The 16,411-nt window shown below is 44.1% G+C and overlaps 1 protein-coding gene across 2 annotated transcripts in view; it reads left to right on the top strand.

The window, feature by feature from the left end:
• ARNT (aryl hydrocarbon receptor nuclear translocator) overlaps positions 1-16,411 on the top strand; it is a 117,722-nt gene that overhangs the window by 56,028 nt on the left and 45,283 nt on the right. For both annotated transcript variants that reach the window (XM_077464239.1, XM_077464238.1), the window contains one exon: positions 9,411-9,624. In XM_077464239.1, the coding sequence (XP_077320365.1) occupies positions 9,411-9,624 (214 nt within the window). The remainder of the gene's footprint in view (positions 1-9,410; positions 9,625-16,411) is intronic.

Genomic DNA, 16,411 nt, shown 5'->3' with positions numbered 1-16,411 from the left:
AAAAGAAAACCTGAAAGCTGATTGGTTTCTATGTAGAACTGCACCAGATTTTGTACTCTCCATTTTTAGTAAATCAACCCCTATTGAAAAAGTATTCTTTGGCCATTAGCGGGGCGGGTTTAACCCTCTGCTAGTGCGGTCATGCTACCCAAATTAAATTTTTATCATTTTGTTTGCACAAATAGTGCTTTCTTTTGGTGGTATTTATTCACAACTCCGTTTTTTATTTTTTGCGATAAAAAAGGAAAAAAAAAAAGAAAGAAAAGTATTCTACAGTGCATATATAAGTCAGTGGTTGTCAACTGTGGTCCCTGATGGGTCCAAAGGGCCGCACATTTGTATTCAGTTTATCACAGAAAACTGTCAGAAACTTAAAGCGGTAGTAAACCCGCACATTTTTTTTTTTAAACCTGCAAAGCAAAAGGCATAATGAGCTAGTATGCACCGCATACTAGCTCATTATGAAATACTTACCTTAGAACGAGGCCCCGACATCTGGCCCGATCCACGCCGAGGGAGCTGACATGCTCCCTCGGCGTTTCTTCCGGGTATCACGGCTCCGGCGCTGTGAGTGGCCGGAGCCGCGATATCGTCACTCAGTCCGGCCGCTCGGCTGCTGCCGGATTTTGACGGCGAGAACCCCCTTGTGCGCATGCGCCGCTGCAGTCAGCGGCGCATACCGAGGGGAATATCTCCTAAACCGTACAGGTTTAGGAGATATTTTTTTTACCTACAGGTAAGCCTTATTATAGGCTTTCCTGTAGGTAAAAGTTAAAAATGTGGGTATACAACCACTTTAAAGTGATTATAAAGTAAAATAAAATAAAAAATACTAATAATCTCTATACTTCCCTGTATAGGTAAGTATATAGGTAACCTCCTCTTTTTGTGTCCCCCGCTGCTGCTCCTCCCCTCTGTCCAGTGCCCCCATGAGAAGCCGCTTCCCATGGAGGCACTCGTGCATTCTTGCACCCGAGCAACGCTGCTGCCTCCATTGACACAGATGGTGGGACTAAGCCCCGCCCCCTCTCCCTTGTCACTTGCTTTGATTTACAGCACTGGAAGCCAATGGCTTCTGGTGCCCCAGCAAAGCCAGCAAGACCTGGAAGTGAGGGAAGAAACGATCTGCGGACATGCACGGTGCTGGATCGAATGAGGGCCGAGGTAAGTAAAAGGAGGGGTGGGGGGTGCTGCAATAAAGTGGAGCTTTAGCCATTTCCTTGTTTATTAAAAAAATCAGCAGCTCCAATTTATATAGCTGCTGACTTTTAATAAACACACACCTGTCCCATACCAGTTCAGCTTGAAGCCCCCGTTCTCTCCTCTGCCTCTCCCCGGCATCACTAGCGTGACAATCTTCCTGTGACGTGTCCCAGAAGATTTCAGGGAGGGAGAGGGAGAGAGGAACTTAAGTGGCCCGAGCAGAAGTGGGAGCTGGTGGGTACCTGTCAAAACTAAGTACATGCTCGCCCCTCCCAAAAAAATGACATGCCAAATGTCAGAGGGTCAGGGGTCCGTAAAGCGGAAGTTCCACTTTTGGGAGAAACTCTGCTTTAAGGTAAAAAAATGTTTAGGCTTTACAACCACTTTAAAGTGTTAGAAGCTTCCTTCTGGGATGACAGCCATGCAGACCAATTTGATGCAGTGTGCGCCGTATGGTCTGAGCACTGACGGGCCCCACCCCTTCAACCTCTGCAGCAATGCTGGCAGCACTCATACGTCTATTTCCCAAAGATAACCTCTGGATATGATGCTGAGCTTGTGCACTCAACTTCTTTGGTCGACCATGGCGAGGCCTGTTCTGAGTGGAACCTGTCCTGTTAAACCTCTGTATGGTCTTGGCCACCGTGCTGCAGCTCAGTTTCAGGGTCTTGGCAATCTTCTTATAGCCTAGGCCAGTGATGGCGATTCTTGGCACCCCAGATGTTTTGGAACTACATTTCCCATGAGGCTCATGCACTCTGCAGTGTACTGGAGCATCATGAGAAATGTAGTTCCAAAACATCTGGGGTGCCAAGGTTTGCCATCACTGGTCTAGGCCATCTTTATGTAGAGAAACAATTCTTTTTTTCAGATCCTTAGAGAGTTCTTTGCCATGAGGTGCCATGTTGAACTTTCTGTATGAGATAGTGAGGGCGATGACACTAAAATTTAACACACCTGCTCCCCATTCACACCTGAGACCTTGTAACACTAACGAGTCACGTGACACCAGGGAGAGAAAATGGTCCAATTTGGACATTTTCCCTTAGGGGTGTACTCACTTTTGCTGCCAGCGGTTTAGACATTAATGGCTGTGGGTTGAGTTTTTTGAGGGGACAGAAAATTTACACTGTTATACAAGCTGCACACTCACTACTTTACATTGTAGACAAGTGTCATTTCTTCAGTGTTCTCACATGAAAATATAGAATAAAATATTTACAAAAATGTTAGGGGTGTACTCACTTTTGTATATATCTTTCCTATTTGTGGTATGAAAAACCAAAGAAACAACACTATAATAGGGCTCTCCCGTTTTTGCTCGCCATCCCTTGTTTTCACACCATCTTTTCTTTTGTGACTTTGGGGTTGATTTATTAAAACTAGAGAGTGCAAAATCTGGTGCACCAATCCGATTTTAATTTTTTTATTTTTTTTGGCAAAGCTTAATTGAACAAGCTGAAGTTAGAAGCTGATTGGCTGCCATGCACAGCTGCACCAGATTTTGCACTCTCCAGTATTAGTAAATCAACCCCAATGTTCCAGTGAGTGGAGCATCGAGAAAGTAAGTGCAGGTAATGAGATTTAGGACAATCGAGTGCGCCTGTTGCTAAACACTTTAGCGGAAATGTAAATTTAATTTGAGCTGCTAATCAAGTTACTAGTTTGGTTGTTTGAATTGGCTGCAGGCAAGAATTACAGGAGGGTCAGGTCAGTTTTTGATTGTACGGTAACTCATTACAAAACCCAACAGTTCATAAAATGCTGTTCATTTGACCCCACTTTTTTTTTTTTTTCTTTTTATAGCCTCATTGGGAAATGAGTTACTAGAGCGACTAATCTCTTGATGAATGCAGTTAATACAACAGTACCCTTTATGCTTTCTAGTGCAACATAATCCTACTCTATAGACCCGTATACACAACTTTCCATTCCTGCTGACGAGGCATTTCCAATGTGTCGGCCACCGCCTGTGCTGTGTCTGATAATCACCTCTGCTCAATAACAAAAACATTCTGACTGTGGATTCATAGAAAAAGCAAAGCTTCTCCTGGAATGTATTTGTTCCCTTTTAGGTCAAATTGGGATATTCATTGCTCAGTCTTTAAATGCAAATGTGTATTGTTTTTTGTATAATTTTGTGTATACCACTCACTGGCCACTTTATTAGGTACACCTTACTAGTACTGGGTCAGACCCCCTTTTGCCTTCATTCTTGGTGGCATAGATTCAACAAGGTGTTGGAAACATTCCTCAGAGGTTTTGGTCCATAGTGACATGATAGGATCACACAGTAGCTGCAGATTTTTCAGCTACACATCCATGATGTGAATCTCCTGTTAGACAACATCCCAAAGGTGCTCTATTGGATTGAGATCTGGCGAGTGTGGAGGCCATTGGATGAGATCTGGTGAGTGTGGAAGCCAATGGATGAGATCTGGTGAGTGTGGAGGCCATTGGATGAGATCTTGTGAGTGTGGATGCCATTGGATGAGATCTGGTGAGTGTGGAGGCCATTGGATGAGATCTGGTGAGTGTGGAAGCCAATGGATGAGATCTGGTGAGTGTGGAGGCCATTGGATGAGATCTTGTGAGTGTGGAGGCCATTGGATGAGATCTTGTGAGTGTGGAGGCCATTGGATGAGATCTGGTGAGTGTGGAGGCCATTGGATGAGATCTGGTGAGTGTGGATGCCATTGGATGAGATCTGGTAAGTGGTGTGGCCATTGGATGAAATCTGGTGAGTGTGGAGGCCATTGAATGAGATCTGGTGAGTGTGGAGGCCATTGGATAAGATCTGGTGAGTGTGGAGGCCATTGGAGTACAGTGACCTCATTGTCCAATGGTGAGATGATTTGAGCTTTGTGACATGGTGCATTATCCTGCTGGAAGGAGCCATCAGAAGATGGGTACACTGTAGTTATAAAGGAATGGACATGGTCAGCAACAATACTCAATTGATACTAAGGGGCCCAAAGTGTGGCAAGAAATTATCCCCCCACACCATTACACCACCACCACCAGCCTGAACCGTTGATACAAGGCGGGATGGATCCATACATGTTGTTTACACCAAGTTCCGACCCTACCATCTGAATGTCGCAGCTGAAATTTAGACTCATCAAATGTCAGAAGCAATGAATCAAACTGAGACAGAAGTGCAGTTAAAGTGGTTGTAAACCCTTACAACACACTTTGACCTACAGGTAAGCCTAGATTAAGGCTTACCTGTAGGTCCAAGAAATATCTCCTAAACCTACACGGTTTAGGAGATATTTGCCGAAAGACAGGCACCGCTGTCTACGGCGCATGCGCCGTAGACAGCGGCGCACTGAGCGCTGCACCCGTCAACGGCGATATGCCGCGAGTGGCAGCTCCCGTGCGCATGCGCGGGAGTGACGTCATCGCGGCTTCGCCGAATGACAGCGGCGGAGCAGCGAGACCCACCGAGAAGATGGATGCACTGGACTACAGGGGACAGCGGTGACTTCGCTGGTTCCTGTGTCAGGTAAGTGACACATAATGGACTACTATGCGATGCATAGTAGTCCATTATGCTTTACCTTTGCAGGGAATGAAAGAGGAGGTAAACTCATCAGGGTTTACTTCCTCTTTAATCACACTTGTTTATTAATAATAATAATAATAATAATAATAATAATAAAAAGGTAAACAGCGTAAATGTAGTCAAAACAGAGTTCAGGAAGCGGAACGGATAATCAGACAAGCCAAAACGTCAGGGAGCCAGAGATGAGCGTGGGATTTTTTTTATTTTTTTCCCCTAAGTTTGGAACAAAAAAATTGAACTATAAAAAAAAAAAAAAAAAAGAAAAAAGAAAAGGTCTGTTTACGGAGCTCAATAACACAAACTGATATTTCCTCACCAAAGAAAACAAGCCAATGCCGTGACTTTTTTCCTATACCTTGCTTATGTAAGACCCCTTTCACACCGAGGGCGTTTTGCAGGCTCTATAGCGTTAGAAATAATCCGCCCTCAAACTGCTGCACCATTGTCTCCAGTGTGAAAGCCCGAGGGCTTTCACACTGGAGCGGTGCGCTTGCAGGACGTCAGGAAAAGTCCTGCCAGCAGCTTCTTTGGAGCGGTGAAGGAGCGGTGTGTTTACCGATCCTCCACCGCTGCTCCCCATTGAAATCAGTGGGACTGCACTGCACTGTCAAAACGCTGCTATTGCGGGCGGTTTTAACCCTTTCTCGGCCGCTAGCGGGGGTAAAAGCGCCCCGCTAGCGGCCGAAATGCGCTGCAAATCTAACTGTAAAACGCCACTAAAAATAGCGGCGTTCTACCGCCGACGCTATTGGCGCAGCAGTGTGAAAGCCGTCTAAGTGTCTTTTTACAAAGTTTTAATCAGTCAGGGAGTTTGAAGTCAAAAAGCTTCTGCTATACACTGGGATTTATATAGCCTTGCATTATTTTCAATCTGTCAGAGCCGACTGGGAGACTTGTATTGAGAGAGGAACAGTAAGGCACATTCCCTGTGGAAGCGTGCAATTGTTTTGATTATTTTAGGTCCATTCATTTTTTTTTTTTTTTTTTTTTTTTTAGGCGTGCCAAAAACAGACTATAATGCATCCCTATTGGTGGGCGGATGTAAGCAGTCGTTGATACACTTCTATTCGCTCGCGTTTGGATCTGTTCAAGTTTGCCAGACTTAACAGAATTTTTTTTACTTCCGGGTCTGCTTTTACCCACTTGACCTGATGTGGGCAGAAATGGGCGCTTATATCTGGCCACCCCTACGGATTACATGGGTACCCTGTTCCTCCCATCACAAGATAGGGAAAAAAAATGAGAGAGCACAGAAGTCATATATGTGACCTCCATTTAGATTCTGATGCGACTCCGCAGTCTAGGATCCCCTTCTGAGAATGAATGGAGGGCAAAAAACATTTATTTTAATTTATCCATTACAGTCAAGACTAAGGCCCTGTACACACGGATGGACCGATTGGGTCCACCTGTCAGTTTTTTAGGCGGACCTGATCAGACCGTCTATTGCTCTCTATGGAGCGGCAGATGTCAATGGACATGCCGACGTCCGATCCGATCCGACATGCTAACATTCGATTCGATCCGCTAAAAACAGATGGATGGGGATCCATTCCTCATCCGTCTAGCAGATCGGATCCGATGACAGATGATAATGGACAGACAGTCCGTTTCTATCTGACAGCACATAGAGGACAGTGGGCTGTGTCTGTGTCCGCTCTGTATCAGCACAGCGGACACAGACCTGTCATCCAACTGCTCGGTGGGGATCAGCGGAGAGATCCTCTGCTCAGCAGGCGGATCCACTGGCAGACTTTGCCAGTGTGAAAGGGTCTTAAAGCGGAGTTCCACCCAAAAATTGAACTTTTGCTTTAAGGGAGGTGACCCCCTAACATGCCACATGTGGCATGTCATTTTTTTGGGAGGAGGAGCAGGTTCCCCTTTTTTCAGCGGGTTCCAGCTCCCACTTCCTTCCGACGCACCGCGGAACCGTAAGGGAGGTCACCTCTCCCCTCCATCCCTCTCGGAAATCATCTGGGACACGTGACAGGTCCCAGATGATTGCCCGGGCAGTCACGGCGCGGAGAGGCTCGCGAATGCACAGTGGGCGCCCTTATGCAACTAAGTATCTAAGTATTATGCAGTTTGCTGTCTAGCCAGCATTTTGAGCTTTAGTCTTCTTTTTACTGGAGTTACCAACTATGGAACATACATACGCAATGCATACATAGCGGTCTTACCCAATCCCTTTCTCTTACATATCAGCCCGTAGTATCCTTTTATTACCAAGCCGAGAGACATATATAGCTTTCTTACGGTGGCATTTACTAACCACTGTTGTTTTTTTTTAATTATTTATTTATTTATTATAAAAAGGATTTAAAAAATATATATATAAATTTCTTTTGTAAAACAGCAAATAAAATTGCCAAGACAGTACAAAAACCTCCAAAATAATCTTTTTTTTAAAGACGTCCCAGGGTGATCTAATTTTTTGCCATATTTTTATTTTTTATAGAAACAAAGAAACATGCTGGTATTAAAGTGGTTATAACCATAAAGTTTGGTAATTGTGCAGTAAATATATGAATTTATGGATCATACACAGAGGGGGGAGGAGGAGGTAAACGGGGTTAATGTATGGGCCACATATAGTATGAGGATGACGATGAGGGGGTTGATTTTCGGATGTGCAGGATAAGGCAGGTGAAGAATTAATATTCCGGTCATATAAAGAAAAGGGCTGGAGATCAGATGTATAGGTGATCCTACAGATAGTGAAAATCCTGCACAATGCTGTTCAGTTCCCATTCATAAATTACTACTATTTCCTCTTTTCTCCATAGTAAGGGGAAGGGGAGGCATCAACACTGTAGACAGTGATGTGTTTACGTTTGTGAGCCCTGTGATTGGTCATCACAGCAATTACTTGGTACAGAGCCACTCAGATCATCTCCATACACTGTTTCTATGAGGATAGTCGGTGCATAGCCAGAATCGGGCACAGTGGTCGCCCGGGGGTGCGTTGTCCAGTGCCATATAAACGGCACTGGGAAAATGACAGTCCACCACTCTATTCATAAATATATGGTGGTATGAAATGATTAAAGGTACAGCAACACACCAGTGCACACACACCGGGATACTTCAGCTGCCTTGGGCAGTGTTGGCCTTCTGATGTGTTGCTGCACTTTTAAGAAGGAGAGGGCTGCCTTCAGACAGGCTTGCAGTCAATTTTTGCTTGGTTATATATGTACCATAGTTTGGAACTCCAATACTTTGGCTTGAGGGACTGTACTTTGCAGGCCCAGCAGTATTTTTACATGTGTTTGCACATTTATGCACAATCGTAACCCATATTTATGTATTTCCCAAGTGGGGATAGAGACAGTAATAAAACGTTGACAGAACCTCTAACTCTTCCCCAGTTTAATCCAACTGGAGTTAAGCTTTCACACAAAATTTCCTAATCTGTGAGCCAAAACCTTACACCAGAGGTCTCCAAGTTTTCTAAATGAAGGGCCAGTTTAGGGTCCTTCTGGCTTTAAGGGGGGCCAGACTGTGACTGGTGGGATTAGAAAATGCCATACTATCAATGGGATTAAGCAATACCTCATCATTGTTTTAATGGGGTGGGATGAGTAGTGCCCCATCGTTGGTATCAGTGGGATGAGTAGTGCCCCATTGTTGGTATCAGTGGGATGAATAGTGCCCCATCGTTGGTATCAGTGGGATGAATAGTGCCCCATCATTGGTATCAGTGGGAGGAATAGTGCCCCATCATTGGTGTCAGTGGGAGGAATAGTGCCCCATCATTGGTGTCAGTGGGAGGAATAGTGCCCCATTGTTGGTATCAGTGGGGGGAATAGTGCCCCATTGTTGGTATCAGTGGGGGGGAATAGTGCTCCATCATTGGTATCAGTGGGAGGAATAGTGCCCCATCGTTGGTACCAGTGGGTGGAATAGTGCCCCATCGTTGGTATCAGCGGGAGGAGTAGTGCCCCATTGTTGGTATCAGAGAGAGGAATCGTGCCCCATCATTGGTATCAGTGGGTGGGGTAGTGCCCCATTGTTGGTATCAGTGGGAGGAATAGTGCCCCACCATTGGTATCAGTGCGAGGTGTAGTGCCCCATTGCTGGCGTCAGTGGCAGGAATAGCTCCCTAATTGTTGGTGTCATTGGGACGAATGGTGCCTCATCATTGGAATAAGTGGAGGAAATGGTACCCCAATGACCAGATAATGGCAAGCAAAGGGCCGCATCCGGCCCCCAGGCCACATTTCGGAGACCACTGCCATACACCATACGGCAACCAAGATTCAGAGGATTCTGGGCTGTATGTACAACATCACGCAATTTGAAATCTGTCTTGTTGGGTGGGGGAGGACAGCATGGTTAAGGGGAGATTTCCACATCTCTAGCAAACCTGATGACAAAGTTGTTTGTACAGGGCTTAAATATTCTGTATGTATCCTTATCAACTCATCCCAGCCTCCTGGACCAACTGATACCGGTCTAATAATATGTAGACACAGAGTTTGTTCTAAAACTCTTGTTCTTGTCTTCTCCTCTCTCTGAAATGCATGGTTGGCATGTTGGCATGATGTCCTTTCATAACCCAGAAGATGCAGTCCTTTTTCTTCTGTATTCTTTAGTTTCTGAGTATAGCATAATCTGTGTCCATTGTGTCCCTCTGCAGGGAGAACCACAGCGAGATCGAGCGAAGGAGGAGAAACAAAATGACAGCGTACATCACAGAACTGTCCGACATGGTGCCCACCTGCAGTGCCCTGGCACGCAAGCCAGACAAGCTCACCATCTTACGAATGGCAGTGTCTCATATGAAGTCTCTGAGGGGTACTGGAAACACATCCACAGATGGCACCTATAAACCATCCTTCTTGACTGATCAGGTGTGTAATGACTTCTATGCCAACCAGCTGTGTCTCATAAAAGCCCAACTCTCAGCAAAATTAACCCTGCACTGCAAGGGTAAACACTTCCATCTCTGCTTGGTCTTCCTTTCCGGGTTCCGTGCTTTCGCGGTGAAAAGTCCGGTCGTCTGTACGTGGAATTAAAGTTGCAGCGACTTCAGGGTAGTTCATGCACTACTTTGGTCCGACTTTCATGCAACTTGAGGGCCGCAGACTTCAATGTTAACCCTGAAAAGTTGCATGAAAGTCGCACCTGAATGTTATACAATGCAGTTGTTCATTATCACTGGTCAAAGCCAAAGTGGTACCCAAGTTGCGCCCATCCAAAGTTGCACACAAAGAAGTCGGTGCAACTTTGGAGTTGTAAGTGTGAATGGAGCCTTACTGGCATGATCAACACATGGCACCTGAAGAGAATGAAATCAATCAAAGACTGCAGAGATAAAGCTCCCTCAGCTCCATCAACAGTGGGTAAGCTAATGGGCGTTGTCAATGATTTTTTTTTTCTCTTTTTATTCAATGGAATTTACATACACTTCAACACTTTTGTAAAAACACGCACAGTTGTTATTTTTGCCATTTCTATGCTGGAAAGTTTAAAAGGAAATGTGTTTTGCATACACAGTGGAAGTTGTTACTGTAACATTTACATGAAAGTACTTTTTGATGTGACTTTTATGTTTCATTTGTTTGATGTTCTACAGACTAAACATCACCCAAAAATAATATGTCCTCGGACATTCTTTGTTTTCAATGTTTGACATGAAGCCGTTTTTCCGGCTTTTTTATACAGTGCATCCGGAAAGTATTCACAGCGCTTCACTTTTTCCACATTTTGTTATGTTACAGCCTTATTCCAAAATAGATTGAAATTTGTTATTTTCCTAAGAATTCTACAAACAATACCCCGTAATGACAATGTGAAAGAAGTCTGTTTGAAATCTTTGCAGATTTATTAAAAATAAAAAAGTAAAAGAATTCCAAGTGCATAAGTGCTCAATACTTTGGTGAAGCACCTTTGGCACCAATTACAGCCTCAAGTCTTTGAGTATGATGCTACAAGCTTGGCACACCTATTTCTGGGCAGTTTCTTCCATTCTTCTTGGCAGGACCTCTCAAGCTCCATCAGGTTGGATGGGAAGCGTCGGTGCACAGTCATTTTCAGATCTCTCCAGAGATGTTCAATCGGGTTCAAGTCTGGGCTCTGGCTGGGCCACCCAAGGACATTCACAGAGTTGTCCCGTAGGTACTGCTTTGTTATCTTTGCTGTGTGCTTAGGGTCGATGTCCTGTTGGAAGATGAACCTTCGCCCCAGTCTGATGTCCGGAGCACTCTGGAGCAGATTTTTTTTATCAAGGATGTCTCTGTACATTGCTGCATTCATGTTCCCTCGATCCTGACTTGTCTCCCAGTTCCTGCCACTGAAAATTAACCCCACAGCATGATGCTGTAACCACCATGCTTCACTGTAGGGATGGTAATAACCAGGTGATGAACGGTGCCTGGTTTCCTCCAGACATGACACTTGCTATTCAGGCCAAAGAGTTCAATCTTTGTTTCATCAGACGAGAGAATTTTTGTTTCTCATGGCTTGAGAGTCCTTCAGTTGCCTTTTGGCAAACTCCAGGCGGGTTGTCATGTGCCTTTTACTGAGGAGTGGCTTCCATCTGGCCAATCTACCATACAGGTCTGATTGGTGGAGTGCTGCAGAGATGGTTGTTCTTCTGGAAGGTTCTCCTCTCTCCACAGAGAAACACAGGAGTTCTGTCAGGGGCCCTTCTCCCCTAATCGCTCAGTTTGGCCAGTCGGTCCTCTCTAGGAAGAGTCCTGGTGGTTCCAACCTTCTTTCATTTACAGATGATGGAGGTCACTGTGCTTATTGGCACCTTCAATGCTGCAGACATTTTTCTGTACCCTTCCCCAGATCTGTGCCTCCATACAATCCTGTCTGTGAGGTCTACAGACAATTCCTTGGACTTCATGGCTTGGTTTTGTGCTCTGACATGCACTGTTAAGTGTGGGACCTTATATAGACAGGTGTGTGTGCCCATCCAAATCATGTCCAATCAACTGAACTTACCACAGGTGGACTCAAGTTGTAGAAACATCTCAAGGATGATCAGTGGAAACAGGAGGCACCTGAGCTCAATTTTGAGTGTGATGGCAAAGGCTGTGAATACTTATGTACATGTGATTTTTTTTATACATATATATAAATTTGCAAAGATTTCAAAAAAACTTCTTTCACATTGTCATTATGGGGTATTGTTTGTAGAATTTTAAGGAAAAGAATGAATTTAATCCATTTTGGAATAAGGCTGTAACATAGAAAAATGTGGAAAAAGTGAAGCGCTTTAAATATTTTCCAGATGCACTGTATGTAATGCTTAAGACGATTTCAGAAACGACAGACCTAATAGAGGAAATGCTGGTCAGAGTATGTGGACAGGACACGTTGTTGGCTGGGGATATGCTACAGAAGACAATACGAAACTTGGGAACATATCACATGAGGCTAGTAGAGATCAATGCCATTACCCTAAATCAGTGTTCCCAATCCAGACTGCTGAGGTCCGAGGGCCACACATCCTACACCAAAGGGCCGCAGGTTGAGCACCAATGCTGAATAGCAAAAAATAGCCTGCTCAAGAAGGGGGTAAAACCTCCTGGAGCTGACGTGGTTAAACAACCACGTCAGCTCCAGGAGGTTTTACTCTCTTCTTGACGAGGCCTTTTTTTTTTTTGATATTCGGCACTGCGCTAGTTCAACTGGTGATTGCGCGGTCATGCAACGCTCTATCCAAAGGAATATTATATCACTTTTCTCCCAAAACTAGAGCAATCATTTGGTGGTATTTGATCGCCAATTGTCTTTTTATTTCTTGCGATATAAACGAAAAAAAAAAAAAATAAATAAACTGAGGGGAAAAAACATTTTTTTTACTTTGTCCAATAAAAATGTAAAAAAAATAAATAAAATTTCTTCATAAATTATGGGCAAAATTTATTCTGCTACATATTTTTGATTAGAAAAAAAATTCCAATAACTGTATATTGATTGTTTTTTGTGAAAGTTTTAGCGCCGGCAAAATATGGTGTACAACATCCCTTGTAATAGCATGGGCCACGACTGGTCCTCTTTATGGGGAGATCTGGGTTCTATTAGACCCCAAATCTCTCCTCTGGCCTCCATTGCAGCCGACCAAACACAGATCGGTCTGATCAGCTGCTTCCCTGGTCAGTAACGGCCAGGTAAACGTAGAACCGAAAAAGGAAGTGACTGACTAAGTGAACGTTGCTTCCTGTTTCTGACATCACACAGGTGATGGAACAACATCTGTTCCTCGCTATGTGCCCAAAGCGGGCTGCCACTGTTTGCACCCTTGCTGGGCTCTCTGATTGCATTGGAGAGCCTGGCTAAGGCAGCGGACGAAGGGTGGGACCCCCTTCTGTCGCCTGTAAAAGTAATCCAACAGCTTGTTAGCCGCTCTGATTTCTTTAATTTTTTTATTTGTGTGCAGAAATGTCAGCCTTTAACCGTTTCAGCCCTGTAAGATTTGGCTGCTGAATGACCAGGACATTTTTTGTTATTCGGCACTGCGTCGTTTTAACTGACAATTGCGCGGTCCTGCGATGTTGCACCCAAACAAAATTGATGTCCTTTTTTCCCCAAAAATAGAGCTTTTTTTGGTGGTATTTGATCTCTGCGTTTTATTTTTTGCGCTATAAACAAAAAAAAGCAACAATTTTGGGGAAAAAAAAACACAATATTTTGTACTTTTTGCTATAATAAATATCCCCATTTAAAAAAAAAAAAAACATTTTTTTTTCTCAGTTTAGGTCGATATGTAGTCTTCTACATATTTTTGGTAAACAAAAAACAAAAAAAATGCAATAAGCGTATATTGAGTGGTTTGCGCTAAAGTTATAGCGTCTACAAAATAGGGGATAGATTTATAGCATTTTTATTATTTATTTATTTTTTACTAGTAATGGCGGCGATCTGCGATTTTTATCTTCACTGCAACATTATGGTGGACACATCGGACACTTTTGACACATTTTTGGGACCATTTTCATTTATACAGCGATCAATGTTCTAAAAATGCACTGATTACTGTAAAAATGTCACTGGCAGGGAAGGGGTTAACACTTGGGGGTGATCAAGGGGTTATATGTGTTCCCTAGTTTGTGTTCTAACTGAAGGGGGGGATGGGACTGTCTAGGGGAGATGACAGATCGCTGTCAATACTTTGTATGAACAGACGATCTGTATCTTCTCCCCTCAGAGAACCGGGATCTGTGTGTTTACACACACAGTTTCCGGTTATCGCTGTGTCACGAGCGATCGTGGGAGCCCGGCGGTCATCATGCCCGCCAGGCACTCGCATCGGCTCGGGGGGGGGGGGGGGGGGCGAGCAGCCCCTAGTGGCCACAAGGCGAAGCGGCGTAACATAACGTAGTTTCACCCAGCCGTGCCATTCTGCCACAGTAAAACTGCCGCGGCTGGTCAGCAAGTGGTTAAAGAGGATATCTCAATCATTGCTGCAGTGATGACCGAGATATCACCTGTCCCGTCCAAGGATGTTTATAAACGCACCGTGGACGGCAAGTGGTTCATTTCAATTTCTTAGAATACATTGTTTAACCACTTTCAGACCGGACCATTTTGCTGGTCAGTGACCAGAGGTCTTTTTACAATTTGGCACTGCGCTGCTTTAACTGGTAATTGCGCGGTCATGCAATGTTGTACCCAAACAAAATTTGCGTCCTTTTCTTCCCACAAATAGAGCTTTCTTTTGATGGTATTTAATTGCCTCTGCGATTTTTATTTTTTGCGATATAAACGTAAAAAGACCGCAAATTTGGAAAAAAAATTATATTTTCTACTTTTTGTTATTAGAAAAATCCAATAAACTCAATTTTAGTCATTCATTTAGGCCAAAATGTATTCAGCCACTTGTCTTTGGTAAAAAAAAGTCAATAACTGTATATTTATTGGTTTGCGCAAAAGTTGTCACATCTACAAACTAAGGTACGTTTTCTGGAATTTACGCAGCTTTTAGTTTACGACTGCCTATCTCATTTCTTGAGGTGCTAAAATGGCAGGGCAGTACAAAACCCCCCCAAATGACCCCATTTTGGAAAGTAGACCCCCTAAGGAAATTGATAAGTGGCATGTTGAGCCCATTGAATATTTTATTTTTTTGCCTCAAGCGATTGAATAATGACCAAAAAAAAATGTCTTTCTTTTTTTACACAAAGTTGTCACTAAATGATATATTGCTCACACATGCCATGGGCATATGTGAAATGACACCCCAAAATAAATTCTGCTGCTTCTCCTGAGTACGGGAATACCACATATGTGGGACTTTTTGGGAGCCTAGCCGCGTACGGGGCCCCGAAAACCAAGCACCGCCTTCAGGCTTTCTAAGGGCGTAAATTTTTGAGTTCACTTCTCACTACCTATTACAGTTTTGAAGGCCATAAAATGCCAAGATGGCACAAAACCCCCACAAATGACCCCATTTTAGAAAGTAGACACCCCAAGCTATTTGCTGAGAGGCATGTTGAGTCCATGGAATATTTTATATTTTGCCACAAGTCGCGGGAAAATTACAAACTTTAATTTTTTTTTATTTTTTTTTCACAAAGTTGTCACTAAATGATATATTGCTCACACATGCTATGGGCATATGTGAAATGACACCCCAAAATAAATTCTGCTGCTTCTCCTGAGTACGGGGATACCACATGTGTGGGATTTTTTGGGAGCCTAGCCGCGCACGGGGCCCCGAAAGCCAAGAACCGCCTTCAGGTTTTCTAAGGGCGTAAATATTTGACTTCACTCCTCACTACCTATTACAGTTTTGAAGGCCATAAAATGCCAAGATGGCACAAAACCCCCACAAATGACCCCATTTTAGAAAGTAGACACCCCAAGCTATTTGCTGAGAGGCATGTTGAGTCCATGGAATATTTTATATTTTGCCACAAGTTGCGGGAAAATTACAAACTTTTTTATTTTATTTATTTTTTTCACAAAGTTGTCACTAAATGATATATTGCTCACGCATGCCATGGGCATATGTGAAATGACACCCCAAAATAAATTCTGCTGCTTCTCCTGAGTACAGGGATACCACATATGTGGGACTTTTTGGGAGCCTAGCCGCGTACGGGGCCCCGAAAACCAAGCACCGCCTTCAGGCTTTCTAAGGGCGTTACAGTTTTGAAGGCCATAAAATGCCAAGATGGCACAAACCCCCCCCAAATGACCCAATTTTGGAAAGTAGACACCTCTAAATTTAGGGGTACACTAGTGAGACTAGGTAATAAATGGCGGGTGCCCTGAAACTATAAAAAAATAACTAACCAACCAGCGTCACCTGTAACAGTTATATGGTGATCACTGGTGAAAGGGTTAACTAGGGGGCAATCAGGGGGCTTTATGCGGTAGTATATGGGGGTCCCTGGCGCTATAAAAAGCTGCGGCGAACCTAAATACCTACCTGCCTAACTAGCGTCACCTGTGACACTAATACAGCGATCAGAAAAACGATCGCTTATTAGGCTGGGTTCACACTGGAGCGATGCAGGAACGCCACGAATCCGCGGCGGGTTCCCGCATCGCATGCCTCCCGGCGGCAGTTCACACTGCCCTATGCGAACTGCTGGGAGTGTCAGTGAAATGTTAATGACACCCCCAGATCAGTTCGCACATCGCAGTGCGATCTGCAAACTCGGATCGCATGGTGTGAAC

This window comes from Lithobates pipiens, unplaced genomic scaffold (genome assembly GCF_037356315.1).
Source record: "Lithobates pipiens isolate NorthernLeopardFrog02 unplaced genomic scaffold, aLitPip1_a1.2 Scaffold_30, whole genome shotgun sequence".
Lineage (NCBI taxonomy): Eukaryota > Metazoa > Chordata > Amphibia > Anura > Ranidae > Lithobates > Lithobates pipiens.
Note: the sequence above shows the minus strand (reverse complement) of the source record. Positions and strands in the feature narration are given on the sequence as shown.